General features: G+C 34.3%; 1 protein-coding gene across 1 annotated transcript in view; it reads left to right on the top strand.

Annotated features, from left to right (window-relative positions):
• Window positions 1–2,204: 2,204 nt before the first annotated feature.
• The window catches only part of LOC106132307 (uncharacterized), a 60,129-nt gene continuing 38,635 nt past the window's right edge, over window positions 2,205–23,698 (top strand). The window contains exons 1-2 of the mRNA XM_013331673.2: window positions 2,205–2,385; window positions 12,089–12,211. Of these exons, the coding sequence (XP_013187127.1) occupies window positions 12,163–12,211 (49 nt within the window). The 5' untranslated portion in view covers window positions 2,205–2,385; window positions 12,089–12,162. The remainder of the gene's footprint in view (window positions 2,386–12,088; window positions 12,212–23,698) is intronic.

Genomic DNA, 23,698 nt, shown 5'->3' with positions numbered 1-23,698 from the left:
CTCCGGATGCTCTCATTCTATCTAAAGGTCTTTTCACAATTACTTGTTTATTGACCAGCATTATTCGTGATTTTTCTTTGAAAAACTATAAAGGTCTTTATTTCTAAAAAACCTAATCGATAAAAAAAAATGTATTATTAAAAGTTGTTTTTCAACAAAACTTGCTGCAAAATAAATATTAATATTTATAAAAGAAACGTCTAATAAGAGGGATCCTGACAAATGTAAAAGAATAAATTAGGTCCAAAAAACGTATTCGGCCGAGAAGAAGAATTGTTTTTATTGCTTTTAGCAATAAAGAAATTACCACAAGCTTAAGTGGTATAAGTATTTGAATTCCGCTTACACGGTCTGTCTGAAAGTGCCCTAACTTATAACTTGTTAGCCTGCTATGAATTAGTTTGGCTACTTCTAATTTATAAGGAATAGTTTAATTTAAGTTACCGTGGAGCTCTGTCGAAGAGGCATGTAATAAAATTATGGTAGTTCAGAGGGACGCCTTGGAGAATATGAATTCAAATTAACAAACTTGCTCGCTCGTTTAAGGGTTGTGTTGTGAACTGATTTGCTACTGTGTGTAATATTTGCTACCTATTTGATAATGATTATAAATAGAAAGATGATGTAAGTATTCTTATTCATTTATTTGCCAGCTAAGTGTAGGTACATTGGTCTTAAAATTAGGAACAGAGCTTATGGCTTAGCGACCTTTTACAGGCATGTCAAACAGTATGACATACCCTAAGATCCGCGTCAAAAGTATTTCTGCTCTTTGTGAAGTACGGAAGCACTCACGGCCAATGTTTCTCTTAGAGTATCGAGTTAATTGTTAAGAATGTTTCTAATCTAAATCTGATCACGATTATCTTATAGAAAATTATAGAATGATTTTATTTGTTTCGGGTTCGATCTCCACAAAAGGAAGATCTGCTGGGCTGTGTGTTCTGCTTGCTCAGCTCCTACGACTTTGAGTTACAGATTGTAATATTGGAACATCTGTAGACACTTTTCTACTTTTCTTAAGCGTATTTTTAAATTGTAAACGTCCCCACGAAATGTATACAGTGACGGATTGAACACTTTTCCAATAACATGTAAAATGAACTCTTTATAGGATATGGAACATTTAAAGTTATAGTGTAAATTGATATTTTTAGTTAAAGCGTTTTAAAAAGCATAACAAACAAACATTTTACGGTCTGGCCTCCTGCAGATAATGCGTGGCGGTGTATGTGGAGCACGAACCTACAGCGGGACATTACGGGGTTATAGGGCATATCATATCTCCCCTCTCTCTCTACATTTGTGGTTACTGGAAGAAAAGGAGAGAGAGTGAGAAGATAATTCATATGCTTTGTTTACTTTTGCGGATTATTGGGTTGTTAACCGTCACTTCAACTTTTGAATAGCGATTAGTGATGTACCACTTGAGTGATTCCATAATAACTGATTACATATCAGACAAAATAAAACATTATAAACAAAAAAAATTGTTTGAATAAAAAAGGGAAGTAGAACTGTTTTAAGGGAGTGTTACAAGATCAGCACACAAGTTGTTGTTTATATAAAAATGCAGCAAACAATGCATAAATATACTTTAGCTTACGTCGGAAAAACGTGATTTTAATGAATAAATTAAGTGATTCAAAACAAAAGGCTAGGTGAGGAGAGGGGACCCCACAAATTAATATTTCGACGGCCAACAGCTGTGTTTTCTGTTTGGCCCACTGTCAGATTTGATAGGGAGCGACGTGAGGTAATTATTTTGCAGGTTTAATTACGTATCTAAACATACTGTTTTGATCAACTCAGAAAAGATTTTTAATTTTGTTGCAATGATTATACATAAAGATATAAATATATTACTGATACTGCCGTGTGGTTTCTGGCACCAATACAAAAAATCCGAGAACCACACGGCAATAGTTCATAGTTAATTATTTGTAAAATGTATTTATATCTCCTGGTCTCTGTTTTTCTTCTTATTTTTTTAAACACGTTATCAAGCGAAAACTAACCGTTGGTAAAATGCCACAAGTATTTGTGGTATACGGCGCAAAATGACTAATCGTGGAGAATTCCAATTAATTTTATTGAAAGCATGTGTGTGAGGGGTTGACCATTGGAAGCGGCAACAGGAGGGAGGATCTGGGCGGTGACGACGTCGTGCCGGTTCCCGCAATCCCGCATTCCCGCGCCGTAGCTCGTGGCCGTCGTACGGCACTAGGAGCCGCTGACGCGCGTCGACAAACTTTCCCGAACTTACGCTACGAAGTTGGATGCAATTTGTGTAGTGTAGTGGCTAAATTGTGTGCTTTTTCGGCTGGCTTAACTGTTAGCTAATAGTTCCAGGAACTATTAATGGATACTTGAAGTTCTGAACGGGTAAGTTCGTATTCTTTAGGTACAAGTAGTAAAATAATTAGATTTTGCAGTGTTGTTGTAACACAGCATTATTTGTGTGTAAAAAATAGTTTTCTAATATTGTGTTAACCTACCTAAGTATTTAAAGTTAAATACCTTTATGCTAAATGTTAAAAATTAAGTGTAAATGTGATGTAACAATTATATTGCAAATTTTTGAAAACATTTGTATTTCATAGATTTTTTTAATTAATTAGTCCAATGCTTTATTTTTAAATAATTATATGTACATTAGAAATTCTCCCTGAGTATTTTTTTATCTTTTCCCTACGGGAATCATTTTTATCTCGTGAATTCCCCTAATCCAATGGAGTATAAGTAAATTCATTGGGAATTTCGCCGATACGATTTAATTTATAAATTGCCAAAATTAACCACTATCTATGTTAATATGCCGAAAATTATTTTCTATAAAATAAAGTCGCTCTCCGGCTCTGTCTGTTTCAATATGTAACTTCTTTAACCCACGCAACGGAATTGATGCAAATTCTACGGTTTTAGAAAAAATAACATTTCGTAGGTTACCTTATCGTGTGTATGCATGAAATAATTTTTTTGGTGTGTTTTAATTAATAAACCTTTCATGTGTACAAAGAAACCACACCAATTTAGGCCAGGCCAAGAAACTGAAAAAGCAGAACACTCTTAGTGGAAAAAATCTTTCCTATTTGATCTAAATCTTTTGCATTGTAAGGATGCGTTATACATAGGAAAATGCGAATGGGACGAGCCACTGTCACGTAGCAATCATAAAACAATGTGGATAATAGTGGGAATTCTGCATACCAATATGTTCACCCCGCCTGGAAGGGAGCCACTTATAAATTGTTTGCAAACAAAAAACATGTCATACTATATTTTTATGGTAAGCCGTATGATTCCATTATGGTTCACTCGAGAAATAAATCGAAACCACTCTATCTTTTTCTATGATGAATGTCGTAGAAGGCATTTACATGAAAAATGCCAATAATAATAAAGGGCGTACACTGAGTTGTTTAACATTCAGGCAGCAAAAGAGTTTCGATATGCGTTTATGAAATTTGACTAGATTATCGTTTATACGTCAATTTTAACATGATATTTATCTTCTTAATTTATGGACTTTGGCTTCTCTAAATCTCAATCTGATCTCTTCTGTTACCATCTACGAATCCTCAATCGAATAATAAATCCATCCATCTGAACATGGTATTCGAGTCTTTGGACTACGAGTATTGGGTCTGTCTACAAAGATAAAGACGTGATAAGTAAACGTATGTGAAAGATAAAATATAGACTAAGAAAAAAACACTATGAATAAATCCACTTGAATGAATCCTTTGAGGTGCTCCACATTCAAACAATGTTTAGTAAGTTGCAGATATGGAGTTAGGGTTGAACAAACTTTTTGTTTAGAAAATGCGGTTTAACAAACTCAAACAGTTGAGCATTTGAAAAGGCAAAAACAATGCGATTCATTTGGTTTGAATTTTTGTGGAATATTTGTTGCCTGCTGTATGTACATATTTCTGTACAACTGCCCACGGCTGGGTTTATATTTTTCTTGTATATTTTTAATGAATTCATGTACAAAATAGTTAATGAAGCTAATGACATGTATGTGTAATATCCAGACATGCACGGAAAGCTGAATAATTGCATACATATCAATTAAGACGATGATCGGATTGATCAGACATGTAAATTGTGTGTCGTGAGATTTATAAACTTGCTCTATTTATCCTACTACTATTATAAAGGCGAAAGTTTGTATGGATGTTTGTTACTCTTTCACGCAAAAACTACTGAACCGATTACCATGAAATTTGGTATGTAGGTAGCTGAAGACCCAGAATAACACATAGGCTACTTTTTATCCCAGAGTTCCCGCGGGATTGATAGGGTTTCCATGCGGACGAAGTCGCGGGCGGCCTCTAGTATAAATATAATTTGAATTTACTTGATTAGTGAGATGAAAATCATTGCACCTTTTAAATAACTTAAGGTATGCTCTGCACACATCAGACAAATCAAAATTTGAAAACCAGTCAAGTGCTAGTTTAACTCGCGTGATATAACTAAAAATTCCATAATAAATGTTCCCTTATAAATATTATGTGCTTTCAACTTTTTGCGGCCTTTGTGGCGCAGCGGTAGTTTGCTTATCTGTGACACCGGGTTCCCGGGTTCGAATCCCGGCTTGGGCATGATGAGAAACGAACTTTCTTTGATTGGCCTGGGTCTTTGATGTTTATCTATATAAGTATTTATTATAAAATATAGTATCGTTGGGTTAGTATCTCGTAACACAAGTTTCGAACTTACTTCGAGGCTAACTCAATTTGTGTAATTTGTCCCGTATATATTAATTTATTTACCTTGTGCCACAATCACCCTATAGGTATGTTTTGAATTTCAAGAGTCTTAACAGATAGATACCAGTGGACAACCGAGTGACCCCTTTTTTCCTTTTAGATATGAAAATCCAGAAACTCCTCTACTTGTTAAAGATAAAAAATAGATTTATAATTTAAAAAATAAAGCAGTCAAAATGGTAGAAAAATAATTTGATGTGTGGTTCCCGGCACCAATACAAGAAAGAATAGGACCACTCCATCTCTTTTCCATGGATGTCGTAAAAGGCGACTAAGGGATAGGCTTACCAAATTGGGATTCTTTTTTAGGCGATGGGCTAGCAACCTGTCACTATTTGAATCTCAATTCTATCATTAAGCCAAATAGCTGAATGTGGCCATTCAGTCTTTTCAAGACTGTTGGCTCTGTCTACCCCGCAAGGGATATAGACGTGACCATATGTATGTATGTATGTAGGAAAAATTAACTTATTGTTGATTGGCTAACCTCTTGACGTGTATTGAAACGTTATTGTTTATTAATGGAAGAGGCATCGAAATTCCTATATATTGATGGTTTTGTGGCACTAAAATACCCCTGTGTAATAGATATAATATTGATGGGTAAAAGTTCTTTCAGACGGATGGGCCTAGGGAATAGTCTCGCGAAATCCCGGTTCAGAAAATCCCGGGATTTGGCGTTGACTAAGGAGTCGGGAGCCTGTCCCTGTTCATTTAGGACTAAACAAGAAAATATATTCGTACATGAAGTTCTACATATCTTTTCAAAGAATGAGTTGCATTTTCATTTCGTTTGTGAAGAATTTATATTGAGTACAGTAAAAGAGTTCCTTCAGTGAGGTAGTAAAATAAATAAAAATGGTATCTTGTTATTACTATTACGTAATGATACCAGAACACTTCAAAAGTATAATTTTCAAAGCTTCTTCCTTCATTCCGTTTTTTATACAAATTTTAACAAAATTTCGCTATCACAAAACTCTGCAAAATCTTAACTCCGTTATAATTTTAAAAGCACCTTAAAGAAGTATGAAAAATTCTAAAGCATTTAGATCTCAAGCTATTTGAAGCCTGACTTTGTTAGTTAGTACTTGATAAAAAACTAACGAAATCGTTTTTATATTTTATATATAAAAATACGTGGAAGAGACCAACAAAACGCCATTTCAGAGGGGATTATCTCTTTGTGAGACCGAGGCTTACAGTTTGATCTCTAGAACGTCTAAATTGGTTTGTGGGCTTAATAATCTCTTGTTACCACAGACTTAAATTTAGCTAGAACATGCATTTTTATACAGATCTTAAGTAGCGGAGTGGCAAACTCGTAGGCGAAAGGTACCGGGTAAGAATCTATATTTATAATATTTCTGTTATGAGTAAACTTATTAACCTAAAAATGTAAAATACAATATTTATTTGCAAAAAATAATAACGAGAACGAAGTGGACCCCAGGTTATTTATGTTTTTAGTCATCTTCAGGATACGAAGCGTTGCGGTTTAGAGCTTAATCTGACGGTATTCCCAGTAGTCCGTAGCCCTCTAATAAAAAAAAAGAGAAATCATAGTCAAACAAGTAAATGCGTTTACTTACATTGCAATATAAGGCAAAGTAAGGAAACTTGTGTTTTCATGTTAGTTTTAATGTCTGTCTAACATTAAATGTCCTGAAGGCGGCCTTTGTCAATCTTGTAGAACTAGTCAGACCGACATGAAAAAATGGAAATTTTGTTATGATTAAAATAGATTTAAGTAAATTTAAATAAACTATCTGAATCAGTGTTGTCAATTAACTAATGCAGAGATAACTAAAATAATGTACTAATCAGAGGTGGTTTTAAAAACTTTTCAAGAAACATCGAGTGTTTCTTAAAAAGTTTTTAAAAGCACCTAAAATTTTGAAGTTTAAAAATTTAACTTTCCAACATATAAATAACGAAATAAAGACACAAATTATGTGACAGAAAAGATTTCTGACTTGAGTTACATTCTGTTAATAAAATGGTTACATGTACGAAAGCAAAACGCGCACTCGTTATTTTTTAAACTGCACAATACGCGCGTTGGCGCTTGAGCAAACATGGCCAAGGATTCGTTAATAAAATTGTCCCCTAACTGAAAGATTTATTGAGTCGGCGAGTTTACCGATAACTCGCTCACTCGGACGAGCGTGCGTCTCAAAGCGGTCAATTGATTAAACGAAGCAATTAAGCAATCAGCCACGGAAGCTTGTCGCAAATGACTGCGGGTTCTACATCTGCGGCTTGGTGACTTTGTACTTTGTTCCCATTGAATTCTAAGAAGTTCGTTGTTGAAATCATGTCAAGGGATATCAAAAGATTTTATAAATTTTTAAACGTTTTTATGCAAGTGGTCAATCGACTAAGAATATTTCGAACATGTTGTCAGGGACGACGTGCTTGTGTCATTATTTCTGAAACAAATTTTGTTCTCAAATAAAGGCACGTTATTTATATATTTATTAAAAAACCTATTACGGACAATAACGTCAAACACTAAGATATGACAATATTCAAATATAATTCTACATTTATTAATTTGTAAATCTCTCTCAGACATAACTATCAAATTTCCCAATAAAACCTTTTAAATAAAAGTATATTTATAAATAGCCGTCGCATAAAAAGTGTTCAGTCAAAACCGATACCTTTTAAGTATATTTTATGTCAAATTGGCGTTGCTATAAACAAGCCACTGGATAACTTTATAGAGCAATGAATCGCGAGACTGGCGGACGATCTGTTGGGAATTATTCTAAAATTAAGGGATATTTATTGGTGAAACGGTCGCGAAACAGTTGGAAACGACTGTGACATCCGGCCGATCAAAGTGATAGAGATTGAGCGTCGACGCAGCGTCGCTTTATTGCAAGCGAGAACCATATTGTATAATTGACTTCGGCGTCACTCTGAAATGAATGGAACGTTAGCCGGGAATAAGTTCAGCACGCTTTATAAATAGGGGTCGATTGTTAGAGAGGCTATGTATATAAAATAAGGCTGTCTAAATACGTGTAATGTACTTAATGGCTTATAAACTTGGGATTTTTTTAGGTGATGGGCTAGCTACCTGTCTCTATTTGAATCTCAATTCTATCACTAAACCAAACAGTTAAACGTGGCCTATCAGTCTTTTCAAGACTATTGGCTCTGTCTACCCCGGAAAGAATGTACGAGTAGACGTGAAACTTTTTGGTTCATCTGGTTGGTGATGGCTCTGCTCATCATTGAAATCTTCAGAATACATTTTTGCAATTTGGTTAGTAAAATGAAACAAAAACCCACTCCTCCGTATATCTTGGTTCCACGTTAATATAGATTTAATAATGACTGTGACAAGTTTTCCACATGTTTGGAGCTGGACCGGCGGCGGTACAACATTCCCTTTGACCCTTGATCCCAGCCCTCGTGGCCATATGTCGACAGCCCATTAAACCGAGCACCCTAACAAAAAATAATTACTTTACCATTCGTCCCAAGCTTAACTCGTTCAATTCGAGTTTAACGTCTTTACAACACCAACCAATGTAATTTAATAAACTGGTAGATAATTTGTACATATTTACGACAACGTTATCCTAGGAGAATTCAAATCCACTCATTTACGTTCCTTTCACTGTGATATAATCTTGAATTGTCGTATGGTTTGCATTCCATTAGTTTCCTGTAGATGTATAAAACCAAAAAAAAATAAGCGTTTTTACCTAGTGCCATAATTCAACCTGGGATAAATTCCCCAGTAAGCAGGATGTACGGGGGTCAGACTGTCAGCTTGATATTTGACTAATCTACATAGTTCTATGAATCTTAGTCCAGAACTCCTGGCTCCTCCTCGGGAATAATACAACCACCAGAACGACGAATGTCTTAGGTTATTACAGGCCTAGATACTTTTTTGCTAATCCTTCAGTTGTTCTTCACTGTGCGTGGATAAGGCAGTTAATAGTTACCTCAACCTGCATTTACAATCGAAGGAAAATTTTACATTATGGGAACTTGGAACTAAGTAAGTAAATCTTCATATCCAGTTTCAAAAGTACTAATTAGAATTGATCAAGTTTGTTATACGTACTTATGTTGTTGTAGGGGAGTTGAGAAATATTTATGTTAAACCGAAATTAATTGTTATTGCATCTGGCTAGTTTGTTCTTGAAAGTTCATGGTGGGAGCCGGCTGTTATATGCTTGTTATAACTAGATATAAGTTGGATTTATAGAAATGCAGTTGGTTAGTGGCTAGTTGGCGCCTCGCTATAAGTTCTTGAGTCAGCAGTCAGATCATAAATAAAAGATAGTACAAAGGTTTACCTCTTTCCTTGGATAGTGCCCACATGAAACTTTAAAGGTAATGAAAGCAACAACACCGGCTTCACACCCCTTATGCACTACACACTACTAAGGAGGTACCTGGGCCACCTCAATACTCCAATCACAGCTATCATCTGAGCCCACCGTATTTACTTACCTACGAAATCTATCACAAAGTCAAAACTACCGCTTGGAATTGTGTACTTTATATCGCTGCTTTAGGAGCGGTAATAGATTTAATTGTAAGGTGTCAAAACGTGATGTCTTGTATCTTATTTTGAAAATAAATCTATTTGAACAAAACAAAGCAGCTGTCTCCTTATTCTGTACCTTTACTATTTGAAGCGAGCGAGGCGCGGGGCAGCCACGGCGGGCCGCGCGGTTTGCGGTCGAGGCGCAGTCGTCGGCTGTTTGCCGGCTACGGGAACTCGGGGGACGAACAAAAATAACATTACGAGTCGAGCTTGTAATAACATTTGTTCTAATATATTACTATTGTGACGGCTCACAGCGTTCCGGATTTATGTACTACCGTGCGAACCGTCGCCTTATTATTTATTAATATTAATGTGCCCTGTCTACACCTAAATTATTTTTCATTAGATATGCGAGCGAGATTCTTCTCATACGCTTTAGGCGTAAATATCGTGTTAGAAGTCTTTTTTAAGTTATCTTGCGTTGTCCGTTCAAATTATTCTGCCATTTGTTCTCGACGTTCATTATTCATTTTTATATTTATAATAATAAGCATCTAATAAGTTAACTAACCCTTTTAACTTTTAATATTAAGAGTAAGCTCTTGTGAAGCGGAGTTAGCTCTTCTGTATAAAAATATTACAGAAAATAATATTTGCTGGTACGTTTGTAGTTTTATTTCTTTTACTTTTTTATTATAAAACTTTATATCACACAGTATATAGGTATGTATGTGACATACTATAAATACTTTCTTGTGATAATTTTACTTTCAAATTTATATTGTGTGTCTGGAAGTTTTAGTAGAGGTATAAACAGCGAATAAACAGAACACTAGCATAGCTAAGACGCAATCATACAGGGTATACATCGGAGATTATACTTAATCCAAGGCGAGTGATATTATGCTGAGTGTGTTCCAGACTTAAATGATAGGTGTAAGCTGGTATGAAGACAGCTGCTATGACTCAAATGAAACAGGGTTCAGATAGGTCGCTAAATTCACGAACGTTCTAATTGCTTCAGCACTGAAAAATTTATGGGACAGTAGGAGAGAGTAGTCACGTGATGAGGTCATCATTAGATCCCTCCCGATATGATTATTATATAATGAGCATACGCAAGAAGCGCACTCCTCCCATGATGCGGTTCATATAACCGGAAGTTTGGTAGAGCCATGGGTGGTAGCGGGATAGTGGTGACATGATTTATATAAATGATACAGGTTTTTGATATTATCTTTTGTCAATCCTGTTCACTTTATCAACTTGGTGAATAATATTACTCGTTTGACAATTTGTTATAATTGTTATTTAACAGGTAATAAAGATTGGCATTCCCAAAAGTGTTATCCTCACATACATAACCCGTAAGATATCATTTGCTCCGTCTGTATTTTACACTGATACGACGATGTGTCGCAGTCATCACGGATGCAATGTTTACTTTTGCAAACCGCAACGCTACGTTAACAGCGCACGCGCATTGCCTCTGAAAGTTATTATCATTTTATTTTTACACGCACCGCGCCCGCGCCGCCTGCTGTGATCTTTTCTGATAGACCACCCGAGTTATGTTTCCATGATTTAGTTGGAATTAATTAGTTGTTAGGATTTTAAGAGGAGGTTAACTCTACTACCATTTTTGAATGAAGTTAAAATTGAATAACAAAAAACAAATTATGAACGTACAGTCTAGTTTATGCTAATGTATAAAATAGGTCAGCCATCAGCCAATGAAATGCATCACATTTTATTAAGAATTATTTGACAACAAGCACGGTAATATATATGTATGTTCTGTACAAGTAACATAGATTGAGGTAGAAGAGCTTGAGACTATTATTATTAGGATGATGAATGAATGAAGATGGTGAACGGAATACACTAAAGAGTCTTGTCAGAAGTTAGATATATTCAGAAATCTGATAAAAATAATATAAAGCGTTGATGCCACTCGACTACAACCAGAAGGAGGCGCCTTTACTTTATTAGTGATGAATGCAGCCTGTCAGTCGACCCTACAGCCGACACCATCCGTCACCCGTCCCTTCTCGGACGACACAAAAATTCCCCCCCGACGTAAAACGTGACAAATGTTTAAAAAAGCCCAATTAACGTTTTGGAACATTTGACTTAGAATTATCGGCTGTACCAGTTCGTTTTTTTTAAATAAAATATGTTTAAGTACAAATACAATCAATATTTTGTTATAAATGTAAATACATACATACATACATAAAATCACGCCTCTTTCCCGGAGGGGTAGGCAGAGACTACCTCTTTCCACTTGCCACGATCTCTGCATACTTCTTTCGCTTCGTCCACATTCATAACTCTCTTCATACAAGCTCGGCGGTTTCGGGTACTTTTGACCTGACCCTTTACCAGGACGTCCTTAATTTGTAATGTTATTTTTGTTTTAAATGTAAATATAAACTCATTAGGCCGAGGTTATTAAAGGACTTGTTTTTTTATTTTACATTCTAGTTAAAATGCCTCTATTCATTGCAACACTAATGATTTGCTAAATGAATGTATGAAAATAATAACACGAATATTATTAATTATATGATTAATGTAAGACACATTGCAGATGAGGATTTTGTGAAACTTTGAAAAAGCATTATCTTTACTATGAAACTAAGCAGAAAAAGAAAAAATGATTATACATGACCGAAACCTATTGCGGATAATTTTGTCATTTATTTTATCAAGTACGAGTATGTTTTATGTAGAAAAGAATACTAAGATTTAAAAAATTAATTTCGGATGTTTTTTTTTTCAGACCGTAAGACAATGAGCTGGCGTCACCTGAGACGAGCGTGGCTGGGTTGAGAGGTCACACGGAGAGGAGCCAGGATGTCGCTGAACCGGGCCATCTTGCTGATCGCCATGATATCTTTCAAAGGTATGCCTTTAAATAAATTAAAATATGCTTATTTCAAACCAAAATTATCTAATTTAATAAAGTAAGGTGAGTGTTTATCTAATCAGGAAAAGGTTATAAAACGGTACTTTGTGAGCCGGTGAATTTAAAACTGAGAATTGTGAGAACCGAACAAAAGTGAAAAAAAATATAAAAAGAAGAAGATACTCTTATTTATTTATCTAAAACAAAGGAGATTTAAAAATAAATGAAATAAAATGTAATGCAGCGGATCACGAAAACCTATCAGTACGCAAATTCAAACAAATTACGGACCTAATAGCTTTCACATCGATCGCATTGCAGATTCATGATACGCTGAATTTAAACAAGCAAATTGTTTGCAAATATATTACGTTCATTAAACGCTTGCATGCACACTAAAGGGTTAATAATGAAGAGACAGCCTTACTCGAAAGCCTATACGAACACACGATCTAGTCTTATAGTGATATTCAAATCAAAGCCTGCGACTTTTTCAAAGATGGATTATAATCTCTCTCATCATAAATGCACTGTTATTATGTTTTTTTCGCAGGATGCCTCTTTTATTTAATTTGATTGACCACATATGAATGTATTTATAATATTTCATTTAAGGAGATATAAAGAACAGATTAAAGTTGTTTCTACTTCCTCATGGCTATAGTCCAGATTACAGGTTACATCCTTACATGTCTGGAGAGGAGCCTGGGGTAAGCCCTTGATTGTAAATCCTGGATTGGGCGAGTCAGGTTTGCAGGAGTGTCGTAGTGGAATGGTTACATTAACAGTTGCCTGAATGTGCAGGTTTCCTCATGATGATTTCCCTCACCGTAAGAGAATCAGTAAGGATTCAGACTAATGTACATAAAGAAAGAAATTTGAAGTAGACAATATTTTGTAGAGATATTATGAAATCAATTTTTTTTCTTTCCAATTGAATCTACAACTGCCCGACTTGACATATAAATTAATTAATTCGTTTATCTCATTCATTAACGTGGATGCTTTTAAAAGCTCACGTGCAATTGACAATCGGAAAAACACTTAATAAACATAGAGATCCTTTTGTTTCATGCATTTTATTAAGTGAAAAGCCATTGACGAATTGACGTAGCTGTTATATGATACAATTCTATAAAATAACCAAGTAAATGTATTTTTTTAAACTAATCGGAATAATGACATCGGAATTGGAATGTGTTGACATCAAAATTTACTGATTGGTCAGGATTATATATTGTTTTAACTAATTATTATAAATCAATGAATTATTAAGTTTCATACCTTACAAGGAGCTAGTACCTGATATAAAGCTACTTTAATATTATTAAATAAGCAGATCCGCCAATTAAGCAATCCACTCAATCAAAGTGACACAAGACATTAAGTGTTCTAAGTTTGAGACTTCATTTCAATTGTGAGTGATGTAATGTGTGGGGGCGGAACTATTCCTAGAATGACCTAAATTATGCAACTTAATCGCTGACACAGGACGGCACTTAAAAGCCAAGTCTTCCCAAATCAGAGTTCACACATCTCCCCTATTTTTCTTTCGGTAGCAAAATATCTACAGACTTTGCTTTTATTGAAATTACCCTCTTCGTCGCGGAAAGAACGAATTAAAATCGCATTAGGAAATCCCGTTTCCGCCTAACTTTTCCAGTCTCTGCGCAGAGTCCCGGTGTATCGGAATAAATGGCCCAAACTTCTTTTATTTATATAGTCTTCGTGAATATTTATGTTTTTCCCTCGTAATTTTGCATTCGTGCCCCTCAAAATAAAACTGGAAAAAAAATTTGGAACTTGGTTCGAATTTTTATTCGGTTTTAATATTAAGTCTATTCGGTCACTGTCGGGTCGCTTAAGTGACTTTTGTTGTAAAATGTCTGTTATATTTGCTTAACTTAATTTCAAATAGTATTGAGCAAAATATAAATTATTCATAACAATAAGATCCGCTCAACTTAAAGTAATAAAATTTGTAGTGGTTTTCTGTTATTCTGTTAATATGGAGTTCGACAGCGCCGCGACCACTTGATAAAATAAGTCTAGTACTATATAAAATCGTGTGAATCTACTATATATTAGAGTTAATTTGGATATGACATTTTATTACTATTTGTGTTCAAAAACTGATCATTTTGGGACTGAAACTTAACAATCAAACTTTCAGAAGTACTTGATTCACAAGAAAGCCTTACCTTTCTTATTAACTTGGATCCGGCTATGACTACTACTAAAACCCAAGTGAATCCAAGTCCGGTTGTGTTTTTAACACAATCGGAAAAAAAGTAGTATGAAAACCACTTCTATTAATAATTTCTGTTGTCAGTTTTAATACGAAGTTATAGTATATCGATTTTGCGAAGCTTGCATTTTATAAGTTTAAGTACTTTCACTAATCACACAAAAATTATTAATTCAGTCCAGTTACAAGAAATACTTTAAAAATAAGGGGCACAGAAGCAGGTCAGTTCTCGAAAATCTTGAAGTAATATTGTAAGTAATATGTGCAAGACATTAAATAAATGCGCCGTTGGCGTTTTGCCCCTTAATACTTCTACTCGTAAACCGTAATGGTTTGCCGGTGGTCATAGCTTGACGTCAGAAATAGGGAAACGTATTTACAATTATAAACTTTCCTATAATGATTTAGACGTTTTACGTCATTACTAAATACTATCTCTGAATTTCAATTCTACCTTAAATTAATTGAGGTCTTTGACTACTGGCTCCGTTTAACCCGTAAAAAGTAAAGGCGTGAAATTTATGTGTTAAATGAAGACTTGTATTCCGGAAGATTTTGTCTTTATTCTGCCTTCAGTGGGAGGAAAGGGGATCCGCCTTTAACCACGACGAAAGAGTGACGTTTGACCAATTTGGTTACAACAATTCATTGTGTTTAGTCAAGGTTTTTTGACGTATTTTCCTACCTTAGTAAATATTGATAAGCGGTTTCAAGGTGGTTCGTATAATCAAAAAGATCCCAGATATATCAAGAATAAACATAAAAATAATAAACATCAAAGGGTATGTTAAGATGGTTCGGTCATGTGGAGAGGATGAATGAAAGCAGGTTGACTAAGCAGATATACAAGGAGAGTGTGGAGGGAAAGGTCGGAGTGGGAAGACCTAGACGAACGTATCTTGATCAAATTAAGGACGTCCTGGTAAAGGGTCAGGTCAAAAGTACCCGAAACCGCCGAGCTTGTATGAAGAGAGTTATGAATGTGGACGAAGCGAAAGAAGTATGCAGAGATCGTGGCAAGTGGAAAGAGGTAGTCTCTGCCTACCCCTCCGGGAAAGAGGCGTGATTTTATGTATGTATGTATGTATATATCAAGAAATCTTTAAAAATTTCAATCTTTGTCTTATACATGACTTCATAAGTATAATATGAATTGTAAAAAATGTGGCGCGTGTCACGCCTCGTCTATTCCGACTCAAATAGGATAATCGCATAGTTATTGCCCATGTCAGAATAGACAGAAACCACGCCAACCGCTCGTTTATTTTACATGCCATAACCCATAACTTTGTTATGTGGCAATGTCTTAACAGGAACTGTGATGAATACCGCCGACATATTTTTTTGAGCGTCTAAAATATGATTGTCAATGACAATCTTCAATGTTATGTCGCTTTTGTCATGTTTAATCTGTTGGAGCACGCGTTTGTTTTATTTCGGATTTTTTGATGCTTTTAACCATGTTTTTAATCCTGTGGGATTTTGAAAACTAAACTCTATCTAAGATGAAGATTTCACCCTATTAGTGGTGGAATAGGACTAAGTACTTCAATGATTTAGAATGAATGGGACCACTGGGATATTATGTGTATAACTATTTTAATGCCACTCTTTCTTCAACTGTTTTGACTGGGTATTGATATATAAATTCGTCAGGTAATAGCAGTTTCGTAAACTGATTTCTAGCAATATCGATCGCCATATACCAAAACCAGAAGACTTGGTTTTAGATAGCCGACCGTAATCTATGCAAAATGATATTACAGCTGTGGTAACAATTTCATGCTGCTCATGTCGGCACAGGTTTCAGAGAATTATAAAAAAACGAAACAATAAATCTTTCTTTTTAACCTTTATAAAGAAAATAAATAGATGCCTAAGAAAATTCAGTACATGTAGGTATATTTAAAAAAATCTGCCCGTTCGACTAATACAGTAATTTCCACTTGCGATTTGGATCACTAAACATATTTTGTGAATATCAGAAATGAAAAAGAAATAGGCATTAATTCTTCATGTAATACGCATGTCCGTGATGCTACTAACGTAATATAATTGCCATATTGTAATTAATGTGTTAAACAAGTTTGGCTTTCCGATGGTTATAATTTGCACTTTAATCGTGTGATAAAGGCTGAGTTACACTGAAAACTAGTAAGCTGTTTTAAATAGATACATAAAACCACCCCTCTTATCCAGAGTGGTAGGCAGAGACAACATTCTTCCACTTGCTACCATCCCTGCATACTTCTTTCCCTTCATCCACATTTATCAGTCTCTTCATACAAAGTGTAACGGCATTAATTATAGCACATACCTACAACAATCAATTTTGATTTTTGTAGCCAAGATTTGGCTTCTTTATCCAACCTTGAAATAAAAATCACTACATTAATTTTTCCGTTCTACTTAACTGAGACATTGACTAGAAAAATTTAGATAGCGTTGAATCCTTTATAATTCTGCCATCTAATGTATAAGACTTTGCAGATTAATTTTAACACTTAATTAAACTTAACTTAAAGAAACTCTTATTAGTTGGTAGGTACTAGATATAGATCTAGAATTTAATTTATAATTTGTTAGCTAAATGTTCGATGCGATGCTTTTTAATTATTTCATAGTACTTGACTCCACACGGAGAGAGGCTGATGTACAGAAAAGCTTGCAAAGTTCAGACTTCAGTGTATCGAAGTATAATTTAATGGACATACTTACTAAGAAAAAGGCCTGAAACTATGCCGACTACTGCGCTTATGTAGGATAGCAATATTTTATAGGCAGAGAAATGAATGAAAGGTATGTATGTATTAGTAATCTAAGTACAAGTATGTCAGTGGAAAAAAACACAGACAGTAGTCTGTGTTTTTTTCTAGTAAGAAGGTAGAAAGATGAAAACCACTTTTGTCTCAAATTGTAATAAAAATAACAATAGTTATTCATTGGTTGCCGCGAAACAAAAATATGACAGGAGTATGGACGAGACAGTGGCGCCCACGCGTAGCACGAGCGAAGGCTGGGCGGAAGCCGGTGTAAAAATTTACTATTTAATTAACCTATTAATTATATCAATGCGTTTTTATTTGTCCGTCTTTCACGTTAAACTACTGAATTTTTGTACATACTTTTGAGTATAGTGGGATTGATGTACTGAAAAATAAGCTAATTAAAAATATTTGTACACATGTAGAAATCAAATAGAAGTGACTGTTTAGATGCACTATAGTAAGGATATTTTTTATTCAGATAACCATATCCTTATTTGCATTATTATTTTGCATGGTAAGAGATCTGGTAAGATACGAATACTTACTGAAATAAGATGAACAAACTTTTTCATGAAGGTATTTCCGTGAAAGTAAAGAAATATAATATCTGCCGTAAAAAGTAATCAATATCTTAGTTTATAAGTATTCAATTCTTTTGTAAATGAATGAATTTATTGTTTTAAGTACAATCATAAACATTATTTACCAATTCAAAAACATTAGATGACACAGTCAGTTAATGGACACAAAATGTTACGTAATCGAACGGTACACTTTATATTTCTTTCAAAACATAACTTATTTGAAAAACACAAAACACATGATTGTTTTCTTTGATTTGGAGACAATCAGCAAGACATGTTGCGGACTTTTTGATATGAGTTTTTGAAAAGGAAGGTTTGTTTTCGTATTTGTGTAGGTGTGCGTGTTTACGTTTGTATTTTTTTATATGAGTCATTGTCCATCGTCCGTTGAAAACCGTGCTGTTACTAAGGGTTTGAACCCACGATACTACATACGTAATTTCTGAAGCTATTTTAGAATTTAAGACGTTATTAATAATATAATTAAAATACTACATTGAGTGTGTGGACCTACTTAATCTAACTTACTTACTAGGTTACGTATTTAATATATTTAGTGATAGTAGTGACTGTCAACAGAATATTTTGTGAGCAATCGGGAAAAGAAACCGGGGTTAAGTTATTAAACTGATTGGCAATATCAACAGATATCATCTTTAACAGTAAGTCACTTAAACTCTGTCCGATCTGAAAAGGGCAATTTAGTAACAAGTTCAATATAAATAAGAGAATAATCATATTTGCATACTTTAATTTCTTCAGAAAGGAGTTAGCAAATTAAAAAAAATCTGACAACTCCAAGCTCTCCAAAATGACCTTGCCGGATCAGATAGGGTTTAAGTTACATAATATATTATAAAGATTTGTTTGACAACTAGAAAAACTTTTTTGAATTCAACCAGGTTTGTCACATTGTTGGTCTTCGACAAAGTCAGAGCAAGATACTTTACTCAGTTGGAAGAAATCCAGTTCAAAGACAAGTTTACGAAAAGATATTTAATCAATTGTTTTGTATAAGTATATAATTTTAAATTACCACCTTACATTGATCACGATCATTATTGAAATGAAGGATATTCACTGTTTTGTAGACAATCAGGCGTACAGGTTGCGGCTAAACCGGACGGGGGCGCCTTTGAATACCGATGACGCTGCCACGGTCTCGTTTCAATCTGTACTCTATGCATAAGTAATGCGAAAAGTATGGAGATACCGCCCGATGCGGAACACACGCTAGCTAAAATATCGTTGTATATTTTTATGGTAACGACTTCAGTTATTTGTTCCTTGCTGGAGCAACCACTGCGCCCGGGATGATTTATTTGTTTGTGTAAGGGAAATGAGGACTGTGATGGAATGGTTTTAATAGTTTTAAAACTCTCTCTCTCTCTCAATATTTGTATATTGTAGTACTCGTATCTTGGCTGCGTAATCAACGGAATAATATATTTATATTAATCAGAATTTTAAGGTTCAAAATTGTCATATCACCATAAATCTCGAATATGTTACTATGGTAAGACGTTATGAATTTAAGATCCTGTTAGTCATAGGTTAATTAGGTAAAATAATTGCGTTAAACACAAAGATCCTATAAGTGCTTCAGTTATTAATAGTCTAACAAAAATCGTTACTACACGGACTTGTATGAAGTTCGTGTTAATATTATAGGTAAATTAATTTTGCATATTTGAAGTGAATTTACATTTTTTCAGTGTTTCAGTTTCAAATCGGTTTCAATTTATATCTAAGAGAGTTCTTATCACAAAATCAATGTTAAAATTAACGACATTTCGACATAATATTTCCTTTTACATGAGGGATAAGATGGGAATTTAAATATTAAAAATTCGTGATCTACCTACTTAAAATAAACTGAAAAATATTTTTCTTTCTATCTTGGTTATGATATTTATTAGTCAATAAATAATACCGTTGTAGTATTTGAGTGCAATAAGGTTTAAGTTTTATTAAATTTAATAATACCAGCCAGAACAGAACTGGCAAGAAGACACTACAAAACAATGAGTGTAAAGAAGTATATATTTGATGCGATGTCTGTTTGTTACTGAATCTTAGAATAAGAATATTCTTTTATCTCATCTCATAATAGTATATATACTCTCATCAATCATCACTTCTTGTAAAGACATATTTTTACTATAGAGTCACTATGACCGCATAGTCCGATGGACAATTTAGATGTACAGTGAACAAGCTAAAATCAATATTTTTAAGTACAATATACTAATAACTAGTTCATATTTGTAATTACAATGTATTGGTTATGCCAGTTGAAAACTAATCATTCTATCAGCCTTCTAAAATGCCATCAAGTTAGTAATTATCTCGATACGCTATTGACACAGATACAGTATCAAAAACAGAGGGAGCTTTGAAAATTTATATCTTGTTATAATTTTGCGTGAACCATATTTATGCGTGCGACTTAGCGCTGGTGTCAATTCTGTAGCTTCTTTATTTACGACAGGAAGGCTACGACTCTTGTTATCTCGCCCCTGTTGCCCGGGTAATCGTAGCCTCGAATAATTTATGAAATATGACATAATAACCGCTGTAATAAAGGCTAAAGTGGCGCAGCCCTGCGGATAAAACACTTGACATTATTGTTATTGGCGGAAATCTGGAATGGCGTATTGAACAGTGTAATCAAAAAGGCCGATTTATGTTCATGGATTATTTACCACAATGATACTTAGAAATAAAAAAGGCGATGTTTAATAACGATTAAGGGTGGATATAATTTTAAATAATAGAAGTTTTGAGGAAGATTGATAACTAAAAAGTAAGCAGACTTTGTTCGGGAAGTAAAAAGATGTATTCCCTGCCAACCTTACTATAACTAGGCTTGATATATTGTTTTAAAGTGCCTATAAGAAAGAGTTCAAGCATTATACAATGTAACGCCATAATATTGACGGTAAAGTAAAGTTCAGAGCTTTTATGCATATAGCACAGAACAAGACATCAGCCTACCCATATTCCTTATTCATTTTAGCGTCTTAAAAGTAAAAGTCGGCGTAAAAGCGATCATAAGAGAATGCTGATAAGTCATCAAAATAACGTGCCTATTAAAATTGAAAAAGTCACGGGAAAATAGTGATGTTCCACATATGACGCATCAGGCAGGTTTATTGGCTGCTATAAGAGTCTTACCGCAGGAATTACTGGCATACAATGCGCCATATTAAAATTTGTTTAAACAAAATGTCTCGTAAAATCGTTCTTATTTCGGAATTTCAGTTTTTTTTGCTTTCGGGTGAAAATTTTGACTGGATTGCAGAATTCTATCCTATCCGGCTAATATTTTAAATGTTACATTTTGTAAGGATGTGTGTTGTGGGTGTTTGTGCATGCAAAAACGACTAAATAGATTTTCGTAAACTTTGTAGTTACTTACATAGGTTAGATATTGCAAAAATATAATAAGTAAAAATTTTTGAGGCGGAAAGAAAACAGAGCAGTCCTAAACTGTGAAGTTTGTTCGTCTAGGACGGAAAAACGTAATTTTTAATATGAATTTCATTAATACTTAACGTTGTTCTAAAAGGCATTTAGGGCCCTTGGGACTTGACATTTAAGAAGGCTTATTTATAAAAAACTGAATGGAAGTAAAAATCGATAGTATCGCCTTTTCCTATAGCCTTAAATTATTTAACATATAAATCTCAGAGTTCTTCATGAGAGTATGTATTAATAAAAAAATATACTACAAAGGCGGCGTATTTACTAGTATGTAGTATATATACATATATTAAATACTAGATGGCCACAGTCCTAAAATAATATTTCGGTGTACATTGTACCAGCTAACACGTTAATTTCACCTTTTATGTTGCTAATAATAAATGGAGGCTTTATAAAGCCACATACCTTTACTAGTTTTACCTACTATAGTAGGTAAAACTAAATAAGTATGTGGTACTTTTTTCGTTTCCAAACATGTCTACAATGCTAAAACAAGGAACAACTACAGTGTTCTCTATCCGGCTAACATCAAGTAGTATTTTTTTCTATTTTCTACGACTAGACCACGGAAGTACTTACGCATTTGATGAAACGCCCATTTTCGTTTGTACGTAAAGTTAACCTGATTCCAAGTAATGCTCAACTAAATGAGGCTTTTACGTAGTGTGTATGAAAAGAAAATGCGTACCCATATGACACCATTACCCGAGACGATCCGAGGTAATGGAAATTTGCATACCCACCTTAAAATTTTATTCATAAGGAGAAAATTGTTTCACATCCGCGTAACGCCAGTGCGCGGTCGGTGACGCGCTCGAGTGAAAAAAAAATTGAATTACTTATCCCGTAACGAACAAAATGTCTTCCTTTGGATGTAGAAGTCTTGCGAGCGGTTATAGTTAGATTTAAGAAATATATGTACTGTATAATATAACAGTCTTCAATCTCACGTTGCGTGCTTCCCAATCTCTATGCTTAAGAGCCTACGATCTAGTATTTAGCTGAAGTCGCGCCTGGCGATTTCTTAAAATTATGATTTGCTATTCCAGCTTACTAAGCATGTGCTGTTTTGGGAGGACCATTAGTTCTCTATAAAAAAAAACATTAGTGCAATAAAAATTCTTAAAGTAGTTTGGAGTTCAGCTAGCACTACATTTTTAACTAATATTTTAACCGTATGTAAAGTCACATTTGAAAACTTGGTGTATTCCACTGCTGAAAAAAGATTCCTCCATTTTTTACATTTATATCTCAGGTAACTAACTACCAATCGAGTAGCATTATATAATATTAGAAAAATAAGAAAGTGGACTTTGTGCAAAGATTTACTTACATCTCGTAAAGATGTTGTGCCAATATTTATCATCTGCTTGAATCTAGGTTCCATATTTTCTTCATTACTTATGCATAGAGTACAGATTGGCTACAGTGAAGCAGTGTCATCAATATTCAGATAGCGACTAAATTGAGATACGATTTTAACTACCGTGTGCGGTAACGTTTTAGAGAAATCTTGAACTAGCAGTACCTAATAGTAAGTCAGGCATTCCAATAACGAAGTAGTAATAAGTGAACGCACTGTTATTTTTATTAACATGTAATCTGCATTGATTTTTTATCTGTAGTTAATCACTTTGCAAATGTTCCTAAAGGTGGCCTGTAGGATACTTACAAAAAAGTATTGCATACTTAGCCCTTAATTGGAATGTAGTGAGATTTTTTGACTATTTTAACATTCTTTTCTAAAGGGTTGTTAGTGGACTTACTTCTTTCACATTCCATCTATATTCTTAACCTCTCTTCATTTATAAGCTAGATCATCAAGGGTACTCTTGACCTAACGTTGTCAAATAACGCGCAGTTAAATTACAGTTTGTGCTTAGGTAAAGGCACCTTGGCCACAGTATGTGGTTCACTTAGATGCAGATTATGCTTCATTTACATGTACAACTAATATATAGCCAATTGAGTAGTTCGATAAATTTATCTTATCTTAATCAACAACAAAAAGCAATTTTACTGGGTCCCAATTTTGGAAGTTCTCTCGGGCACACCCTCTATCTGAATACAATCGCGTGTAATAACATTTTGACGTGGGTTCCAAATACGCTTGTTTGCATAATCATTTGCAGTGTCTATTCAAAATTTAAATTGTGTGAACATTCAACATGATAAATCCATTAATAAACTATTATCTAATTGTCTTTGTTTCATTGTAAAGTAATCTCTGCTATGTCGTATTCTCCATAAATCTGTAATGAAAAGGTTAATACTGCGAAATAATTTCAATAAGCGATGCATTCCTTGTTGTATTCTCTTTTTCTACAATGGCGGAAGCAAAAGGACGACGCTTAAAAAAATTTAATTGAATATCTAATCTCTTCTTATTTTCAGC

This window comes from Amyelois transitella, chromosome 14 (genome assembly GCF_032362555.1).
Source record: "Amyelois transitella isolate CPQ chromosome 14, ilAmyTran1.1, whole genome shotgun sequence".
Classification (NCBI taxonomy): Eukaryota; Metazoa; Arthropoda; class Insecta; order Lepidoptera; family Pyralidae; genus Amyelois; species Amyelois transitella.
The sequence above is the reverse complement of the archived record's forward strand: the minus strand, read 5'-3'. Positions and strand labels throughout refer to the sequence as shown.